This window comes from Euprymna scolopes, chromosome 36, assembly GCF_053919585.1.
Source record: "Euprymna scolopes isolate OS-2025 chromosome 36, ASM5391958v1, whole genome shotgun sequence".
Taxonomy (NCBI): domain Eukaryota; kingdom Metazoa; phylum Mollusca; class Cephalopoda; order Sepiida; family Sepiolidae; genus Euprymna; species Euprymna scolopes.
Window position 1 is genome coordinate 17840726 of NC_136517.1, and position 17517 is coordinate 17858242.

The following is a 17517-nucleotide window of genomic DNA, read 5'->3' on the forward strand; positions in this document are numbered from 1 at the left end:
TTAAAGTTCTTTTTTTTTGTTCTTACTACTTTATATTTCCTTTGTCAACTTTTTATTCTAGCTGGTGAATTATTATTTTACTTGGCTTTGTGGAGGTCTTTTTGATCTTCAAGTCTTCTGATCTCTTAGTTATTTTCTCTTTCAATTTGAAGCCTTCGATTTATATCTCTCATAGACTAAAATTGAAAAAAATCTCAGAACACTTTCATCACTTTTCTTTTTATAAGAAAAGATGACAATAAAAACAAAAAAAAGTTTAAGTAATTATGAATTACTAGCAGAATCTGTGGAAATTCCATGGTAGTTGAAAATTCAGTAAGAAGCTTCTTATATAATCAAACAAATACAATGAGGTTGGACCATGTACCATTAAAGCTCTGGATCTTCAGGTCCTGGTATCTCTGTTGACACAATTGATACACAAAATATTTGACTTCTTTCGAAAGTTAGTAAATAATAATGATAAATTTATTTTATTTTTTAATATAAAAATAAGCACAGAAATAATTAAATTTTTAGTGAAACTAATTTTTTTTTTTGATAGACAAATAATGGAATTTTTTTTTTAATTAAAAAAAAAATACAAATGAATAAAAAATAAAATAAATAATGACGAATTTAAAAGTTTTTAGCAAATTCTTTTTAACCTTTTAAATCTAAAAAGAATGGATTCTAAAATTTTTTTCTATGAAAATTCAACACAACACGTTTTATTTTGTTTTCTGAATATTTTTTTATATAAATTATAAAAGAACAGATGTCAATTCATTTGCACATTTTCTAAAATTAAAAAAAAAAAACTATAATAAAAACAAACTTACAGCATGACTTTTCTTTTTAAATTATAAAATAAAATAGCCAATTTGAAACAATAGACAGCCATGTTTTTTTTTATTTTGAAAATTTTTGGAGAGGAAATGGTTTTAATGATTTTTAACTGATAAAGAGCGACCTGAAGAGGAGGTAATTAATTTACCATTAACGTTTGTGATGATATTTTGTGACACTGGGCGTACGGACAAGTAAATTAATATTTAGATGATTTACCTGGCTTTAGTCTTTTGAGATCTGTGGCTTTTCCGTAAAGGAATCTCATCAAGAATGAGGTCTTTGAGCAGACCACAATGTGATGATTCTGCAGAGGCAAACATGGACATCGTCTCGGGAAAACATTTATTCAATACGGGCACAATTGCATTGGAAACCTGTTAATACAGAAAAAAACAAAAAAAAAAACACAATTTGTTAAAGAATCGTTTATGGATTGATATTATTGATTTGAAAATTTACAGCATAAGGTGTGAACGATATTTGTTTGCAAGCATATGGTATAAGAAAAGATAGTTTTAATTTTTTAGATTTAGTCATCAAACTTGTGTTTGTCTTTGTGACTTGCTCTGTCCGTATCATTTATGAAACCTTCAGTTTGGGAGACAGCCATGAGGCAGCTCGAGAACCAGCCATTCCTAACTTGTCCTTCATGCTGCGGCTGGATCAGTTAGTGACTAGTTTCACACAACGTTACGATGATTGAAGTCGGACATGCTGAGAAGGCTGATGTCAGGTAACGTATGGTTAACAAAACTCCACAGCCAGGTATAGGTCTTTTGACTGACACAAGGTCCGTATAGATTTTTAATGTCAATTTTCAAGGGCTTTTCAAAGTTTTTCAAGACCTTCTCCAGACAAAATTCAAGTTTTCAAAACAAAATTTGATACATAAACATTGATATAACAAAAATACTTAATAATTGACAACAGGAAAAAATCATTTTCATTTACATACAAAACAATTATCGATAATTATATTTACATTCCTTGACCCACTTATATTTGACCACCGGAGCGCGATTAAATATTGTAAATTTTTCTATGCTGTGTTCATTTTACTTTTGAATTTCCAGTATTGTGGATACAAGAGTTATGTCTCTTTATCATAAAACTACCCAATCCAAGTTATGACAACTGCACACTCAAAATACAATTCTGACATTGCCAGCACCTTCAAAATGCAAATCTGGACGGTTCAACGCTTAAGGGCATCGCATAATGAAGTTTCAAGCCATGGTTTTGGTCTGGTTTCAAGTGAGGACCACACCATGCCACCTCAGATCTTCAAAGTTGGCTTGAAAGTCAACACCAAAGTATACCTGGATGTGCTGAAGAGTGTGATGATTCCCTGGAGAACATCACCAACATGACCTCCCACAACACCAAAGCCAGCCTGATCGCTACTATCTGCAAAGTATTCGCCCAGCTCCTGCCGGTGCTTGTGGCAAAAGTATGCTCCCAGTTCTGGGCCCATATTGAGGTGATGATTGGTTCCGGAAATGGAAGCATGCCTTTTCCACAAGCGGCAATGGGAACTCGGCGAATATTTGGCAGATGGTGGCAATCAGGCTGGCTTTGTTATTGTGGGAGGTCATATTGGTGATGTTCTCGATGTATGACAAAACCAAATAGTCCAGCAAGTTTAGATCGGAGGAGGAGGAGAAGACAAGCCTGGGTCTCTTTGAACTTGTGGGCTGGCGCTGAGTCCTGCTGCCACACCCAGGGTCTGCCAGCAGCCACCTGATTGCATCAGGGGATCACCACACTCTTCAGTACATCCAGGTACAATTTGGTGTTGACTTTCAAGCCAACTTCGAAGATGTGAGGTGGCATGAAATCATACCGAAGACCATAATTGTGGCCGGAAACTTTGTTGAGCTGTGCCCTCAAGCATTGAATCGTCCGGATTTGCATCTTGAAGGTACTGGCAATAGTCCTGTCGGCATCACTTGAATCAGTAGAGAGCATGAGTTGTACAGTGGTGCATCTCCGATTTCGCTTGTTGAACATTGTGTCACTTTCAGACATGATAGAAGGCTCCTATCGCTCTTGGGATTTGTACACAACTGCCCAACTAGTAGATGGTCTGCAAAAAAAAAAAAAAAAAAAAACAGAAATCGAATCATGTCATCTTTTCTAGAGAGACAATTTTATTGTTTCACCCTGTACTAAAGCTGAATCAATCGACGTTTGTTTTTCTAAGACTTTTTCAGGTGCATCTTTTAAAAACTGGGAATCTTGTAATCAAACTATAATTCCATAAAAATTCCAGTTTGATATAAATATTCTAAGGTTGGACAAAGTAAAAAACATCCATCTAAAGAAGCTTGGCGATTTTATCAGCCGAAATGTGAATATCAAAAAGATAGTAATGAGAATATTCTAAATCATACGAAACAACTATGGTGGTTTTACATACTTTCTGATAAACCTCTTTTTATCATAGCATAAATAGAAGTGACCATCTTACAAGAAAATGCATTGGTACTTGTACTTTTTTTTTTAAATATTTTCCTCCATCGGTTCTGGAGGGCTTTTTAATTACTTATTGCAGAAGTTTGGGTCTTGGTCCATAACCATATGATCTATGACGAAGTGCCCCCCCCCCAAATCTTCCCACTTAAAAAAAATTTTTTTTTTTAAATAGATGAATGTCAGAGGGTGCCATGTCTGGTGAGTAGGGTGGATGAGGTAATAGTTATAAAACACAGTAATACCTCCAGGACAAACATGCAGACCCTTTGCAAAAGGGAACCGCTTCATTGCTCTGGTGGACCCTCATGCGATGTCTGAGATTTACATTTAATATATATTCTTTTCCACATACTTTGCATCTAGAAAAATCTCAAAAATAAAAACTTTGCATTTTTCAACATTAATAGTGTAGAATATTCTTTTTAATTCTGGCATTTTTAATAGATTTTAACAGATTTTTATGTTTCTGATTTTTTCAAATTGAGGATCGACAATTTGTATTATTTGGACCACTGTTCTCATTTGGAGTGTTATTTGCACAACCTTTCAGTTGATTTAACCCCCGCCTTCTTCAGGTGTATCTTGTCGAACTCGGGAATTTTTTGGTCAAACTTGAGGATCTGCATTTGAAATTCTGTGCAGATTCCAGAGTTTGAAGAATGTTGGAGGATCGGCTGAAATATTGTGCAAATAACACTGAAGATGAGAACAGTAGTCCAAATAATCCAAATCATAAAAACAGATTTTTATACTACATGCTTTGCTTTTATTTTTTCATATACTGATTATGGTAAGTAAGAGGCGATTCCATAGTCTCCACAGTTGGTCATCACTAATATATTGAAATAAAGGCTGAAGTCAAGCATGCTGAAATAGCCAGGAAACGCACAGAATTGCAGAAGATAGGAACTTGTGTGATTTCTGGAAAATTTATAATAGTGTAGTGAATAAAGGATGATAGATAATTCTTCTACTATTATTCAACAACAAGAAGGTCGCATGCACGTCAACTGAGAAGGTAGAACTGCTTGCCCAGCGATTTGCCTCAAACTCCACCTTTGACCCAACTAACAACTCCCTTAAGTTTCCCTATGCAGATTGAAGCCACACTTAATGATTTGAAAATCATCCATTCTCATAACCGCGATATCAAAAAAATTTTGCATACCTCCAAGACATGTGGGCTTCATCTCATCCTAGCTACACTAATTAAGAAATGCTCAGTTGAGCTAGCTCCTGCATTTTCCAAACTCTACGAATGCTTTGCTGAATCTTGCTTTCCAAATAGCTGGAAAATAGCTGCTGTGGTACCAGTGTACAAGAATTCTGGTGAAAGAACTGACCCGCTCAATTATCTCCCTAGCAGTCTCCTACCCCCCTCTTCACTAAAATGAGTCATTAATCAATCAAGCATTAGTCCACAACTTCGCAAAAGCTAATCTCCTCTCTCTCTCACAGTATGGATTTAAGCAATGAAGTTTTACTGCAGATCTTTTAATGGTTATTTCTGAACATATATACCATGCACTGATTTTTTTTTTTTTTTTTACATGGGGGTCACCACTTATCAAGGCCCAAAGGCCACTCAGGGATAAGGGTTATTGTGTGTACAGTAATCAATGAGATAGTATTGCAGTAATCATTAGTATTGGGGGTTTTGATAGAGTGTATTACTTAAGGGGGCGGTTTGTCAGGAGTTTGTTTATGTTGGACTTGAAGACATCCAAGTTGTAGTCAGATGGGAAACAGGCAAAGGGAAGAGAGTTCCACAGTCATGCACTTTTGAGAAAAAAGCTCTGCTCATGGAATCTACGTTTGGATGAAACTCTTTACATCTGTAGTCATGTATCATCTTTTTCCAGTAAAAAAAAGATGGTATTATTTTAGATTAGGTCCATCTCCACAATTTTCTTTTAAATGACACCTTTTAAAGGTTTTCGACTATGCTGAATAGGAAAATCGCAGTGAAATTTTGCAGAAATAATTAGTTATCGAGATATAAAAAGTTGTATTATGCACTGTATTCTTTGGAGGCCATCTTTTTTACGCATGTGCAGTGTCAGTCATAGAGGAGTAAATTTGTTTATGGCACGCGCGTAAAAAAAAGATGGCCGCCAAAGAATACAATGCATCATACAACTTTTTATATCTCGATAACTACTTATTTCTGCAAAATTTCAATGCGATTTTTGTATTCAGCATAATCGAAAATCTATAAAAGTCGTCATTTAAAAGAAAATTGTGAAGGTGGACCTAATCTGAAAATTTACCAAAAAAAAAAAAATAAACTAAATGTCTGCAGCTATTTAATTTTTCAATATAAAGCATTTGGTCCTCTTTAAGAAAAGGCTTCAAGAGCCCCTCTCACTCACAGAGCCTCAGGGTTCCATGGAGCCCACTTTGAGAAACTATGGTCAATATAATGTGTGTGTGTGTGTGTGTATATATATATATATATATATATATATATATATATATATATATATATGGGTGCGTGTGTGGGTGTGTGAGAGAGAGAGAGAGAGTGTGTTTGTTGTCATCTAGTGGTTAATATACATATATATCATATAGATAATCTAAAATGTATATATTATATACTTGTGTGCATACAAAGTGTTCATCTAAATAATGTTTAATGTTTATACTTGGTGAAACGGGTATATATATATATATATATATATATATTAGGATTGGGTGAAAAGTTTTTGTTTTGTTATGGGTCTATAAATTTGTTAACGGGTGTCATTAGCAATAATACGAGGGGCGTGCAATAAGTAATACCCCTGACCCACTTCCCATAGCAGTAGAGCAACAAAACTTGGCACAGTTATTAGGCTTTCTCTACATAGGAACCACCCAGAGTTATGCATTTCTCCCATCGTTTGATGCAGCTCTGGAGATCGTTTTTGGAGAACACCCCAGGTTGGTCCTCCAACCACGACGTGACTTCAGAAACCAAGGCTGCATATTCTGGGAAATGCTTTCCTTTCAAAACCAACTTCATGGCTGGGAAGAGGTGAAAGTCAGAGGGTACAAGGTCAGGAGAGTAGGGAGGATGGGGAAGGATTTCATAACCACACGCCCGTGCTTCCGATCTGGCGACATGCGAGTTGTGAACCGGAGCGTTGTCCTGCAGGAGGAGGGTACCTTTGCTGATCTTGCCCCGCCTCTTGATTTTGATAGCTTCCCTTAATTTCCTCAAAAGTGAAGCATAATAGGCTTCTGTAATTGTGGTACCCTTTGCCAGGAAATCTGTCATCACTACTCCGTCCTGGTTCCAGAAGACTGTGAGCATGACCTTGCCAACGGAGGGCTGCACCCTTGCCTTCTTTGGAGGTGGGGAGTAAGTGCTTCCACTGCATTGACTAGGTTTTGCTCTCTGGATCATAGTGATGGACCCAGGTTTCATCCTGTGTAACCAGTCTTTTGAAAAACTTTGACTCATCTTCTTGGCACATCTCCAAATTCATCTTCGAGCACTCGACGCGTTCTCGCTTCTGGAATGATGTGAGCAATCTGGGAATCCATCTGGCAGACACCTTATGCATATGCAAATGGTCATGAATGATAGTTTCCACAGACCCTGTACTAATCTTGACATCTTGGGCTATTTGGCGAATAGTAATGCGCCGATCTTCCAAAATGGCAGCCTCAACTTGACGGACAGATGCCTTATCAATGGCAGAAGGGGGGAGGGGCGACCTTGTCTGGGAGCTGTTTCCACAGACTTTCAGCCATGTTTAAATTCACGATGCCAGCGTTTTACAAGGTCATATGATGGGGCATTATCACCATAAGTTTCTTTCATTTGATTAAAAGTCTCCTGTGGTGTGCGTCCTTTCAAATACAAAAACCGGATCACTGCTCGACATTCAACAGGCTCCATTTCACACCTGACTCAGTTCAAACACCTGTAAAACAGAAACCACAATTAGTTTAGAGCTGTAATTTGCCACATAAACCGTAGAGATATAAATCATTGCACATGCAAAATTTCAGCTAGATCAGACAACTGGAAGTGGGTCAGGGGCATTACTTATTGCACGCCCCTCGTATGAAATTTGGCTGTAAAATTTATTTTGCTTAGGGGTCCCTACCTTTAGTTATATATTTTTACATACATAGATATTATATATTTATGTATACGCATATTTCTTACAGTATATATATATTATTATTATTAACATCAACAAAAATCATAATACTATTCCCATCCCAATGTTAAGACTATGGTTTTAAATATTGCCGATGATAAAATAGACTGAAAACAAAAATCAATGAAAATGCAAGTCCTTCCAAACAGAAATTAAAATTTCTTTGTAAACATAATTTTAATCATATCAATTGCCAACGTAAACATAATTTCTGAAGACAAGATTTTTAATGACAAAAAAAAAAAAATGCATGAAATTGGCTTATAAATAAATATATATGGTCGTTCAACTTGCTAAGAGAAGTGGCCGCGTTAAGGAGCACGAATTGTGGCGGACAACAAGTTGAGTTTTTAGTAGCTTAGAGAACACATTAAAATTAAGAGTTGGTACAAATTGCAGTGTCAGTGACAAGGAGTGTTGGTAATTTCTATTTAGATTATACTTTAAATTTAAAAAGATAATTCTAAACCAGTTTCCAAAAGACAGTGAATATTCTATTCTTAAATAAAGCTTTAATATTTTTTCTTGACAAAAAAAAAAAAAAAAATCTATTACTAATAGAGATTTGCTATCTTTTTTTTATATTCACTCCAAGCATGACACATTACCACTGGAATATAAGAAACTTTTATGAGTTAGGCACCAGATTAATAGAGTATCCTAAATATGGAATTGTGCAGCAAAATGGTTTTTCAGATTACATTTAAATTTTTGCATGTTGATACAGTCAGCAGGGAAGGAATTCCAAAGATAAACAGTTAAAAAAAAAGGTATAAGTGTACACTTTCTTTGCATATGGGAACCTCTCCAGTAAATGATTGGGATTTTACTGTTTGTCGAGTTAATTGGGGGTACTCATATCGAGGGAAGTATGATTGCCGCAAATTTGGAGCACATTCCATCAAAGTACTTGTAAAACAAGCACTGGAATGTAACATTATGGCGATGGGACAGGGGTTGGAGCTTGGTAGACAGTGTGGGACCTATTAGATTAGAGGTTCTTTTATAGACAATATCTAAGAGGTAGACACTAGTGGTTGGAGCACCAGCTCAGATGTTGCAACAAAGCGCCATGCTTGGGTTGCTGGTGGCTTTATAGAGATATTAGCAGGTGTGAGAAATTTTCTAGCTCGGTAGAAGGGGGACCATCTTTTGTACAGCAGTCTTGGCAGTATCTTCTATGTATTTGTTCCAAGTCATATTTCTTGTTAATGCTAGAGTAAGAAGATTGAATGTTATCAGTGATGACAATCAATGGTTTAAAGTTTTTTTTTTATAATTATTAAAGGAAAGTAGCTTTGTCTTAGTAGCATTAAATGTAACCAAACATTTATAGTTCCATTTGACTACTTCTGTGCAAAGCCACAGCTATACTATTATAATCGTGTAATGCTTAATTTTTTTTTACTGTATCAGACGAATGTACCATCTTTCAATGCTTAATTTGAGGAGAGGGGGTAGGGTTGTATCTGCTCTGTTGATAGGAGACCATCAGGAGTTGGAACAGATACATTGAGAGCATTGCCAAGACTGCTGTGAAGAAGGTGGGCTCTCTCTACCGTGTTAGAAAGTTACTTACGCTTGAAAGTATCCTGTATCTCTACAAGGCCACCATTCGCTCATGTATGGAGTATTGTTGCCACATTTGGGCTGGTGCATCTGCTACTAGTCTCTCACTCTTGGACAGGGTTCAAAAGAGTCACCAACCTGATAGGTCCTGAACTGTCATCTAAGCTTCAACCACTGTCCCATCAACGAAATGTTGCATCCCTCTGCCTGTTTTACAAGTATTTTAATGGTGGATCCTCCCACGAACCTTGTACCCCCTCGACGTAAATACCCCTAACAAACCCAACACAGCAGCAAAGTCCAACCCCTACACAGTAGAGATCCCTAGATGTAAGAAAGCCTTCTACTCTAATAGTTTCTTCCCCAGAACTGCTAGACTTTGGAACTCCTTTTCGGGTTCCTGCTTCCCCAACCGTACTGACATGCAGAAGTTCAAGTGTAATGTGAACAGACATCTTGCTGCTCAACTCCCTACATAGTATCCCTGCAACTTATGTCTCTGATAGTAGCCCCCTACTTCAAAGTGGCACTGTGCCTTGTTTGGGGCGAAAATGTATTAAAAAAAAAAAAAAAAAAAAAAATCCTCCCAGTCATTACCTCCTTTTTGGAGGGGATAGTGTAGTATACGTTCGTTCATCACAAAAATAATAACCTGCTGTAATGTAACTGTTTTATTGGAAGTCTTCTTCCTCAAGAAACAAAACAAAAATCAATGGATCGTTGTGTTTAAACAATCACATCAAACACTGTTGGAAAAAAAAAAAAAGAAGCCTATTTTCTGCAAAGCATTGTCGGATATTTCCCCAACTAATTATCACATTGGCTATTATTTTGGAAGATCAATTCTGACTGGTCAACAGTAAAAAACTAAATGTTTCTCGCCAGGTTCAAGAAAAAGATAAAGACACACACACACACAAAGCAAAAGAAAACGATGGTTTCAAAATGATTATTTTCAGAAAGAAAAATTAGAATAAAAATTGATAAAAGCGTCCATTCAATTTCAGTTCAAAGAAAAACAGATTAAAAAAGAAAAAAAAAAATCAAAGAATAAAAACTTGCTATCATTTTGCTATAAGTATTTTTATTATTATTAATATTATTTATTACTAGTGGGGAGACCTGACGTTGCCCAGGATTGAATGACGTTTAACGAATGTTACACACTCCCATATTTTTATTGTCATCGAAATTAATGAAATCGCCACATTCTTTTTTCAATCAAATTAATTATCTGCTCTAGTTAGGGACTAATTGGGGTGCATAAGGGTGCTTCACATATCTCCCCCAAGTGACATAGTTCACAATACATATGTTTATTTTATCAAATTATTTTTTATAGAATGGCTTGAATTAAAGTTTAAACTGCAAAAGTCAAGTATCATGGTTTAACTGTGCTAAAAAAACAAAAAAAACATTGTTTAATTGTGCTCTAAAGCAAAACATTCATTTCAGATGCACCTCTGTCATATCAAAGAATCTACTGTTGATTTTATACATTGGGCTTTCTGCTTGTGCGGTAATAAAACTTCTCAGATGCACTTGTGATTCTAAGTTGTATTTTATTGGAACTTTAGTCAAAATCGCCTGTTACTTCTTTCATTTGATTTTTTTTTTGATTACCGATATTTATTGAAGACATTCCGATATAAAACATATCTAAGAACACTGCCAGGCACATTTGTGTGAAATTTCATAACAATCGGCCCAGCCGTTTAGGAGTTCACAGGGAACGAACTCATACAAATACAAAGTTCTTTTTATATAATCGTATATATATATCAATTCAGGCAATAGGAATGAAAAGTTTATCAGACAAAAAGCAAGTGCAAACTTAAATTTAATACATATTTTTTATAAATATTAATATCTATATAGTAATCCCAACGAAATAAAAAAGCTCACTACAATCACAATAGGAAGTAGAGCTTATCATAAGGAAAAGAAATCAAGACAGTAGATTCAAATTTACAAGAATACTAAAAAAAAAAAAAAAAAAAAAAATCATTTTTAATTTTCTTTTTTTTTAGTATTCTATTAAACCATTTCGTTGTAAATTTTAATTTACAATCTTGATTTCTTTTCCTTATATATATACTAGCGGGGGTACCCGGCGTTGCCCGGGTGTTTGGAGGTGTGTGTTGGTGGTGTGTGTAGATTAAAACATCCCTGTTAAAAAAACGTTGGCCGATTGTTTGGAGGTGTAAAAGAAAATAAATAGTTTTAGTATAAAGGTAGGCTTGAACCCCGAACGTTTGACGCGGAGGTGGAAAGGAAATGGAAAAGAAACCCCTGCGACCTAACCATCTCGACCACGGGAACAGATAAATTGATAAATGTGTTAAGTTGACGTTTATAAACCGAAATTAGCAGGTGCGACAACGTCAAGTTGCGGAAGCCAGTTTCTGTTTTCCCCACTACGCGGCGATCAAACAATAAAAACAACACAAAAAAAAAACTAATGTAAGGCAAACTAACGATGAAAACAGAAAAACGAGCACGTGAAAAATGACTTGAATAAGCCTGTTTAAATATTAAAATTTAAAAAAAAAAAAAATCGCTGGGTACCCGGGTGTTTTTGGGTGTCGCTAAGAATAAGCAAAGTAAAAAAAAAAAAAAAAAAAAAAAAAAAGCAGAAAAACGAACGTTATGTGAAAAATGGCTTAAATAACACTGGTTCAATATTTAAATTTAAAAAATCGAAAAAAAAAAACAAACTAAAAAAACCATCTCACACCACGATTCGAACCCAAAACATTTAGATAATGAACCAAGGCCTTAACCAACTGAGCTAACACGACGTACATGAAATTTGTTTGGTTTTTCAACTATTAAAAGTAAATCAGGTCACGACGTCATCTGCCGCATGCATAGAATCGGTTATTGTCACAAGAGGACCGTTTTTGTTGACCCCCCACCCCCACCCCGTCGAAAATTGTCGATTTCGGGGTGAAAAAGTTAACGTTTTTGGCCAATTTTTCGATATTTTTCGAGCAAAGGATGAAGCTTCGATGTGATACAGAGTTTGTGAATTTTTGTCGCGTCTGTCGAAAGTTTTTAGCAGACATCCAAACATACATACATACATTTTTGCTTTTATATATATAGAAGATATATTTTTTTATTATTAATAATAATAATATTAATAATAATAATATTATTAATATTAATAATACTATTAATGATAATAATATTAATAATATTATTATATTATTACTATTATTACTATTACTATTATTATTATTATTATTATTATTTAGCACCAATGAAGAACCGACAGTGAGTGCCTCTTCAAGAGTTTAATAATCATAAAACTTACAAATTAAAGGTGATATCCGTGTTACAAATGCTCTAGGTATTATATACTTGGATAAAAATTCTGTCACTTTTTTTTTTTTTTTTTTTTAATAAATATGACAAAAAAAAAAAATATTGATCCGGGCTACATAGTAAAATTGATAAATGTGATTAAAAAATATTTTTCTTTTGTTTTTCAGCACATATAACAATGTAATATGGAACTGAATGATAAAACACATTTTAAAATAAAATATTTATGAGATATGTGTGAAAGCCAAATTAAAACGCAATATTATGAAAAATAAAATATTTATTTGTTTAAAATTTATATATTTTGGAGTCATACTCCTCCCTCAGAATTTTGTACATTTAAAAAAAATTTTTTTTTTCTGTCTTGCCATGATGTTAGAGAAAAGAAAAATCAATTCATTAAAGTTTGCGTGTTGTCTTTCTGCAGTTTTATTTTGAAATGTTGGAAAATGCATTGGCTAAACATTTGTTTTATAAATATACCTTTTGGTTATAAAGTTATTCCGATTAAAGGTACAAGAGAAGATCTCACTACTTCTAATATAAAGCATAAAATCAACCAGATTTTCCAAGTCGGACCTAAATAACTGACAAATCGATATTTGATTCTGACTAACAATGTTTTTCTTTTTACCTTTGTAACATGTTCTTACATAAAAAAGTGTTATTCACTTCAATTTCCCCCATCCCACCCTTCCCAAATTATTCCAAGCAAATTGTTACAATGGAGACAGTTTTAAATAATAAATTTAAAAGTTCAAAACGTAAGGGAAATAACTATAATGCGAGAATAAAACCAAAAGAAAAAGTTATCTTCCTTAAAATAGAGCGTGATTTCCAATCTATTCCCTGCATTAATAAAATTATGTGACCACTTCATGTGTTTCTGTGTATGTAAGCGTCCCTCACCTATATACAGCTTATTTTGATTTTAAAATCAAGACTAAAACGACATTAATGAATCCTGGGCAACGTCAGGATAGGTTGTAATACATAAGATAAAGTTTTCATTTTTGTTTTCATCGCATGGAAGTAACAAACACTTAGTTTCAACTTAAAACAACATTCTTCTTGTTTTCTTTTATGGCATATCAACCCTTTTTTTGTGGGGGGGGGTCATTTAAAAACTAAATCCAGTCATTTTTGTAACAAATAGAATTCTTCAAGTTCTTAATATGTTCGAATATCCATGGTATTTGGTTTCTATGCCATTAGTTTTATGCCGCCATTTTCAAACATTAACTTGTATTGATATACTTTGATATTGTAATTTTCATTTTGTCAGCGGTTTAAATTTTTAAAATTCGACTCTTAGGGGAAGATTTACTTTTTTGTTTGTTTGTTTGTTTATTTCAAACAATTTCTTTCATACTGCTTCTACTGTAAAATGTTTCCTCTCATAGAAGGAGAAATCAATGTATTCAGTGAGAAAATGTTTTATTCAGTGTCTGGCAGCCATATTGGTTGCTGTCATTCAAACAGGAATGCATAATATTTCCATGACCTACGCAAAACATGGATGATACTATCTCTTCGTTCTGGATTTTTCTGGAGATTTCGTTCCATTCTCCAAATTTAGGTTTGATTATTTGAACTTTTCTCATGTTTACTACCTATTGTTTTTGTTGTTATTCTACGTACTTGTTCATCTTCATTTGTTAAGGCTGCATACACGTAACGTGCCCGTTACACTTTAACCGTGTCGTTACATTTCAACCACTCGGACCCGCGTGTTGTCTGATACTTCGTCGCAACGGAACAAACAAACAAGGAAGGATATAAAAAAATACGACTCTGCATTCTGGAGAGGATTAATCAGCATATTCTACTATTGCTGCTTTTTATTCTTTATTTTTATTCACCACAAACAAGGCATATTGCCATTGAAGGGTAAGGGGTTACTGTGACAGGGGCCAGAATTATAGGTGTGGGGGTGCAATCTGGATGTGAAGTTTGGCAGGAAGACGTTTGTTCACATTATATTTAAATTTTCTGTATGTTAGTACGAACGAGGGAACAAGGAAGGACTTCCAAGGGCAAATAAATAAAAAAAAAATAAGATATTAGAGTAAAAAAAAAAAAAAATTTTTTTTCGGTGCTAGGAACCTTTATAGTGAAAGTATATGATTTTGCTGCTAGTTGTGTAGATTGGGGATATTTTCATTGAGGAGTTACAAGTGCAGTCAGTTCAGAGCACATCCTGTGGAAGTACTTAAAAAAAAAAAAAAAAAAAAAGCATAAGGATGCAGCACTAAGGCGATGTGGCAGGGGCTGAAGATTGCCAGATAGCTCACGACCTATTAAGTTAAAATGTTTTTGTTCTTTGTTTGCTTTTGCACCCATTCCAAAAGGACGACAGTCTCATGGTTGGTGCATCAGTTCAAATGTGGCAACAATATTCTATCTGAGCGGTGGCTTTCTAAAGTTATAGGATATTGGCAGATGTGAGAAGTTTTCTAGTATGGTAGAGGGAGCCTACCTTCCTTGCAGCAGACTTATTGTTATAGGTTTTTGTTTATCATTATCAATGTAACCATATATGGCATTTTTTTTGTAAATTATTGTTTTGTTTTGTTGTTTGAGAAACTATCAATATTAAAAACTTCTTTTTTTTTTTCTTTAATTTTAGTAAAAACAAATGAAACATGACGAGAAAGATTTACAGACGTTTAAAACAATAAAAATGAAATTATTTTTAAGCATTTCTATTTTATTTTTTCATAAATATTAAACTGATAAAAATCTATTTGATATTTTGCGATCTCATCCGAGATGAATGCATTACAGTGGAATAGAATTTATTGTTTATGAATTTATTTGCACAAATTTCATTTAGATGTGAATATTTTTTTTCACTTAATGCAACAACTTAACAACTTCACAGCTTAGTATCTAGATAAAGTTTATCTATTTTTATATTTAGAAATGGTTATCATCCAATAAGATGTCAAGTACAGATGGTTAGAAAATGGTTAGATTAGGAGAGTGGGGAAGGTGAGTGGGTATGAGGATGAGTATGTGAGAGATAATCAGAATGGAGGTAAGGGAGAGGTATTATAAGGGAGAAGGAATTGTAGAGGGAGAGAATGAGGGGGAAGGGAGAGAGAATAAGAGAATGAAAGGGAGAGAATGAGGAGGAAGAGAATGAGAGCATATGGGGCAAGGAGGGTGGGAAAAAGAGAATGGGGATGAGAGAATGAGGGAGATGGGGCGAGAGAATGAGGAAGAAATAGAATGAGGGAGAGAAAATGAGAGAAAGGGAAAGAAATAGAATGAGGGAGAGAAAATGAGAGAAAGGGAAAAAGAGAATGAGGGAGAGAAAATGAGGGAGAGGGTGAGAAAGAGAATGAGGGAGAGAAAGAAAATGAGGGAGAGAAAGAGAATGAGGGAGAGAAAGAGAATGAGGGAGAGGGGGAGAGAGAGAATGAGGGAGAGGGGGAGAGAGAGAATGAGGAAGAGGGGGAGAAAGAGAATGAGGGGGAGAGAGAGAATGAGGGAGAGGGGGAGAAAGAGAATGAGGGGGAGAAAGAGAATGAGGGAGAGAAAATGAGGGAGAGGGGGAGAATAGGGAAGAGAGAGAGAGACTGACGGAGAGGGGGAGAGAGAGACTGACGGAGAGGGGGAGAGAGAGACTGACGGAGAGGGGGAGAGAGAGACTGACGGAGAGGGGGAGAGAGAGAGACTGACGGAGAGGGGGAGAGAGAGAGAGAGACTGACGGAGAGGGGGAGAGAGAGAGAGAGACTGACGGAGAGGGGGAGAGAGAGAGAGAGACTGACGGAGAGGGGGAGAGAGAGAGAGAGACTGACGGAGAGGGGGAGAGAGAGAGAGAGACTGAGGAGAGGGGGAGAGAGAGAGAGAGAGACTGACGGAGAGGGGGAGAGAGAGAGAGAGACTGACGGAGAGGGGGAGAGAGAGAGAGACTGACGGAGAGGGGGGGGGAGAGAGAAACTGACGGAGAGGGAGGGGGGAGAGAGAAACTGACGGAGAGGGAGGGGGGAGAGAGAAACTGACGGAGAGGGAGGGGGGAGAGAGAAACTGACGGAGAGGGAGGGGGGAGAGAGAAACTGACGGAGAGGGAGGGGGGAGAGAGAAACTGACGGAGAGGGAGGGGGGAGAGAGAAACTGACGGAGAGGGAGGGGGGAGAGAGAAACTGACGGAGAGGGGGGAGAGAGAAACTGACGGAGAGGGGGGGAGAGACTGACGGAGAGGGGGGAGAGAGAGACTGACGGAGAGGGGGGGGGGGAGAGAGACTGACGGAGAGGGGGGGAGAGAGAGAGACTGACGGAGAGGGGGGGAGAGAGAGAGAGACTGACGGAGAGGGGGGGAGAGAGAGAGAGACTGACGGAGAGGGGGGGAGAGAGAGAGAGACTGACGGAGAGGGGGGGAGAGAGAGAGAGACTGACGGAGAGGGGGGGAGAGAGAGAGAGACTGACGGAGAGGGGGGGAGAGAGAGAGAGACTGACGGAGAGGGGGGGAGAGAGAGAGAGACTGACGGAGAGGGGGGGAGAGAGAGAGAGACTGACGGAGAGGGGGGGAGAGAGAGAGAGACTGACGGAGAGGGGGGGAGAGAGAGAGAGACTGACGGAGAGGGGGAGAGAGAGAGAGACTGACGGAGAAGGGGAGAGAGAGAGAGAGACTGACGGAGAAGGGGAGAGAGAGAGAGAGAGACTGACGGAGAGGGGGAGAGAGAGAGAGAGACTGACGGAGAGAGAGAGACTGACGGAGAGAGAGAGACTGACGGAGAGAGAGAGACTGACGGAGAGGGGGAGAGAGAGAGAGAGACTGGCGGAGAGGGGGAGAGAGAGTGAGAGACTGACAGAGAGGGGGGGAGAGAGAGAGAGACTGACGGAGGGGGAGGGGAGAGAGAGAGAGAGACTGACGGAGAGGGGGAGAGAGAGAGAGACTGAGGGGGAGAGAGAGAGAGACTGACGGAGAGAGAGAGACTGACGGAGAGAGAGAGAGACTGACGGAGAGGGGGAGAGACTGGGGGAGAGACTGGCGGAGAGGGGGAGAGACTGGCGGAGAGGGGGAGAGAGAGTGAGAGACTGGCGGAGAGGGGGAGAGAGAGTGCGAGACTGGCGGAGAGGGGGAGATAGAGTGAGAGACTGGCGGAGAGGGGGAGAGAGAGTGAGAGACTGGCGGAGAGGGGGAGAGAG

At 37.3% G+C, this 17517-nt stretch overlaps 1 protein-coding gene across 7 annotated transcripts in view; it reads right to left on the reverse strand.

Annotated features, from left to right (window-relative positions):
• LOC145260367 (uncharacterized) overlaps positions 1–17517 on the reverse strand; it is a 341973-nt gene that overhangs the window by 96917 nt on the left and 227539 nt on the right. For all 7 annotated transcript variants that reach the window (XR_013864279.1, XM_080118307.1, XM_080118301.1 and 4 more), the window contains one exon: positions 1048–1205. Coding sequence is in view for 6 of the 7 variants with exons in the window: in XM_080118307.1 (XP_079974433.1) it covers positions 1048–1205 (158 nt within the window). In the remaining variant the exon portion in view is untranslated. The remainder of the gene's footprint in view (positions 1–1047; positions 1206–17517) is intronic.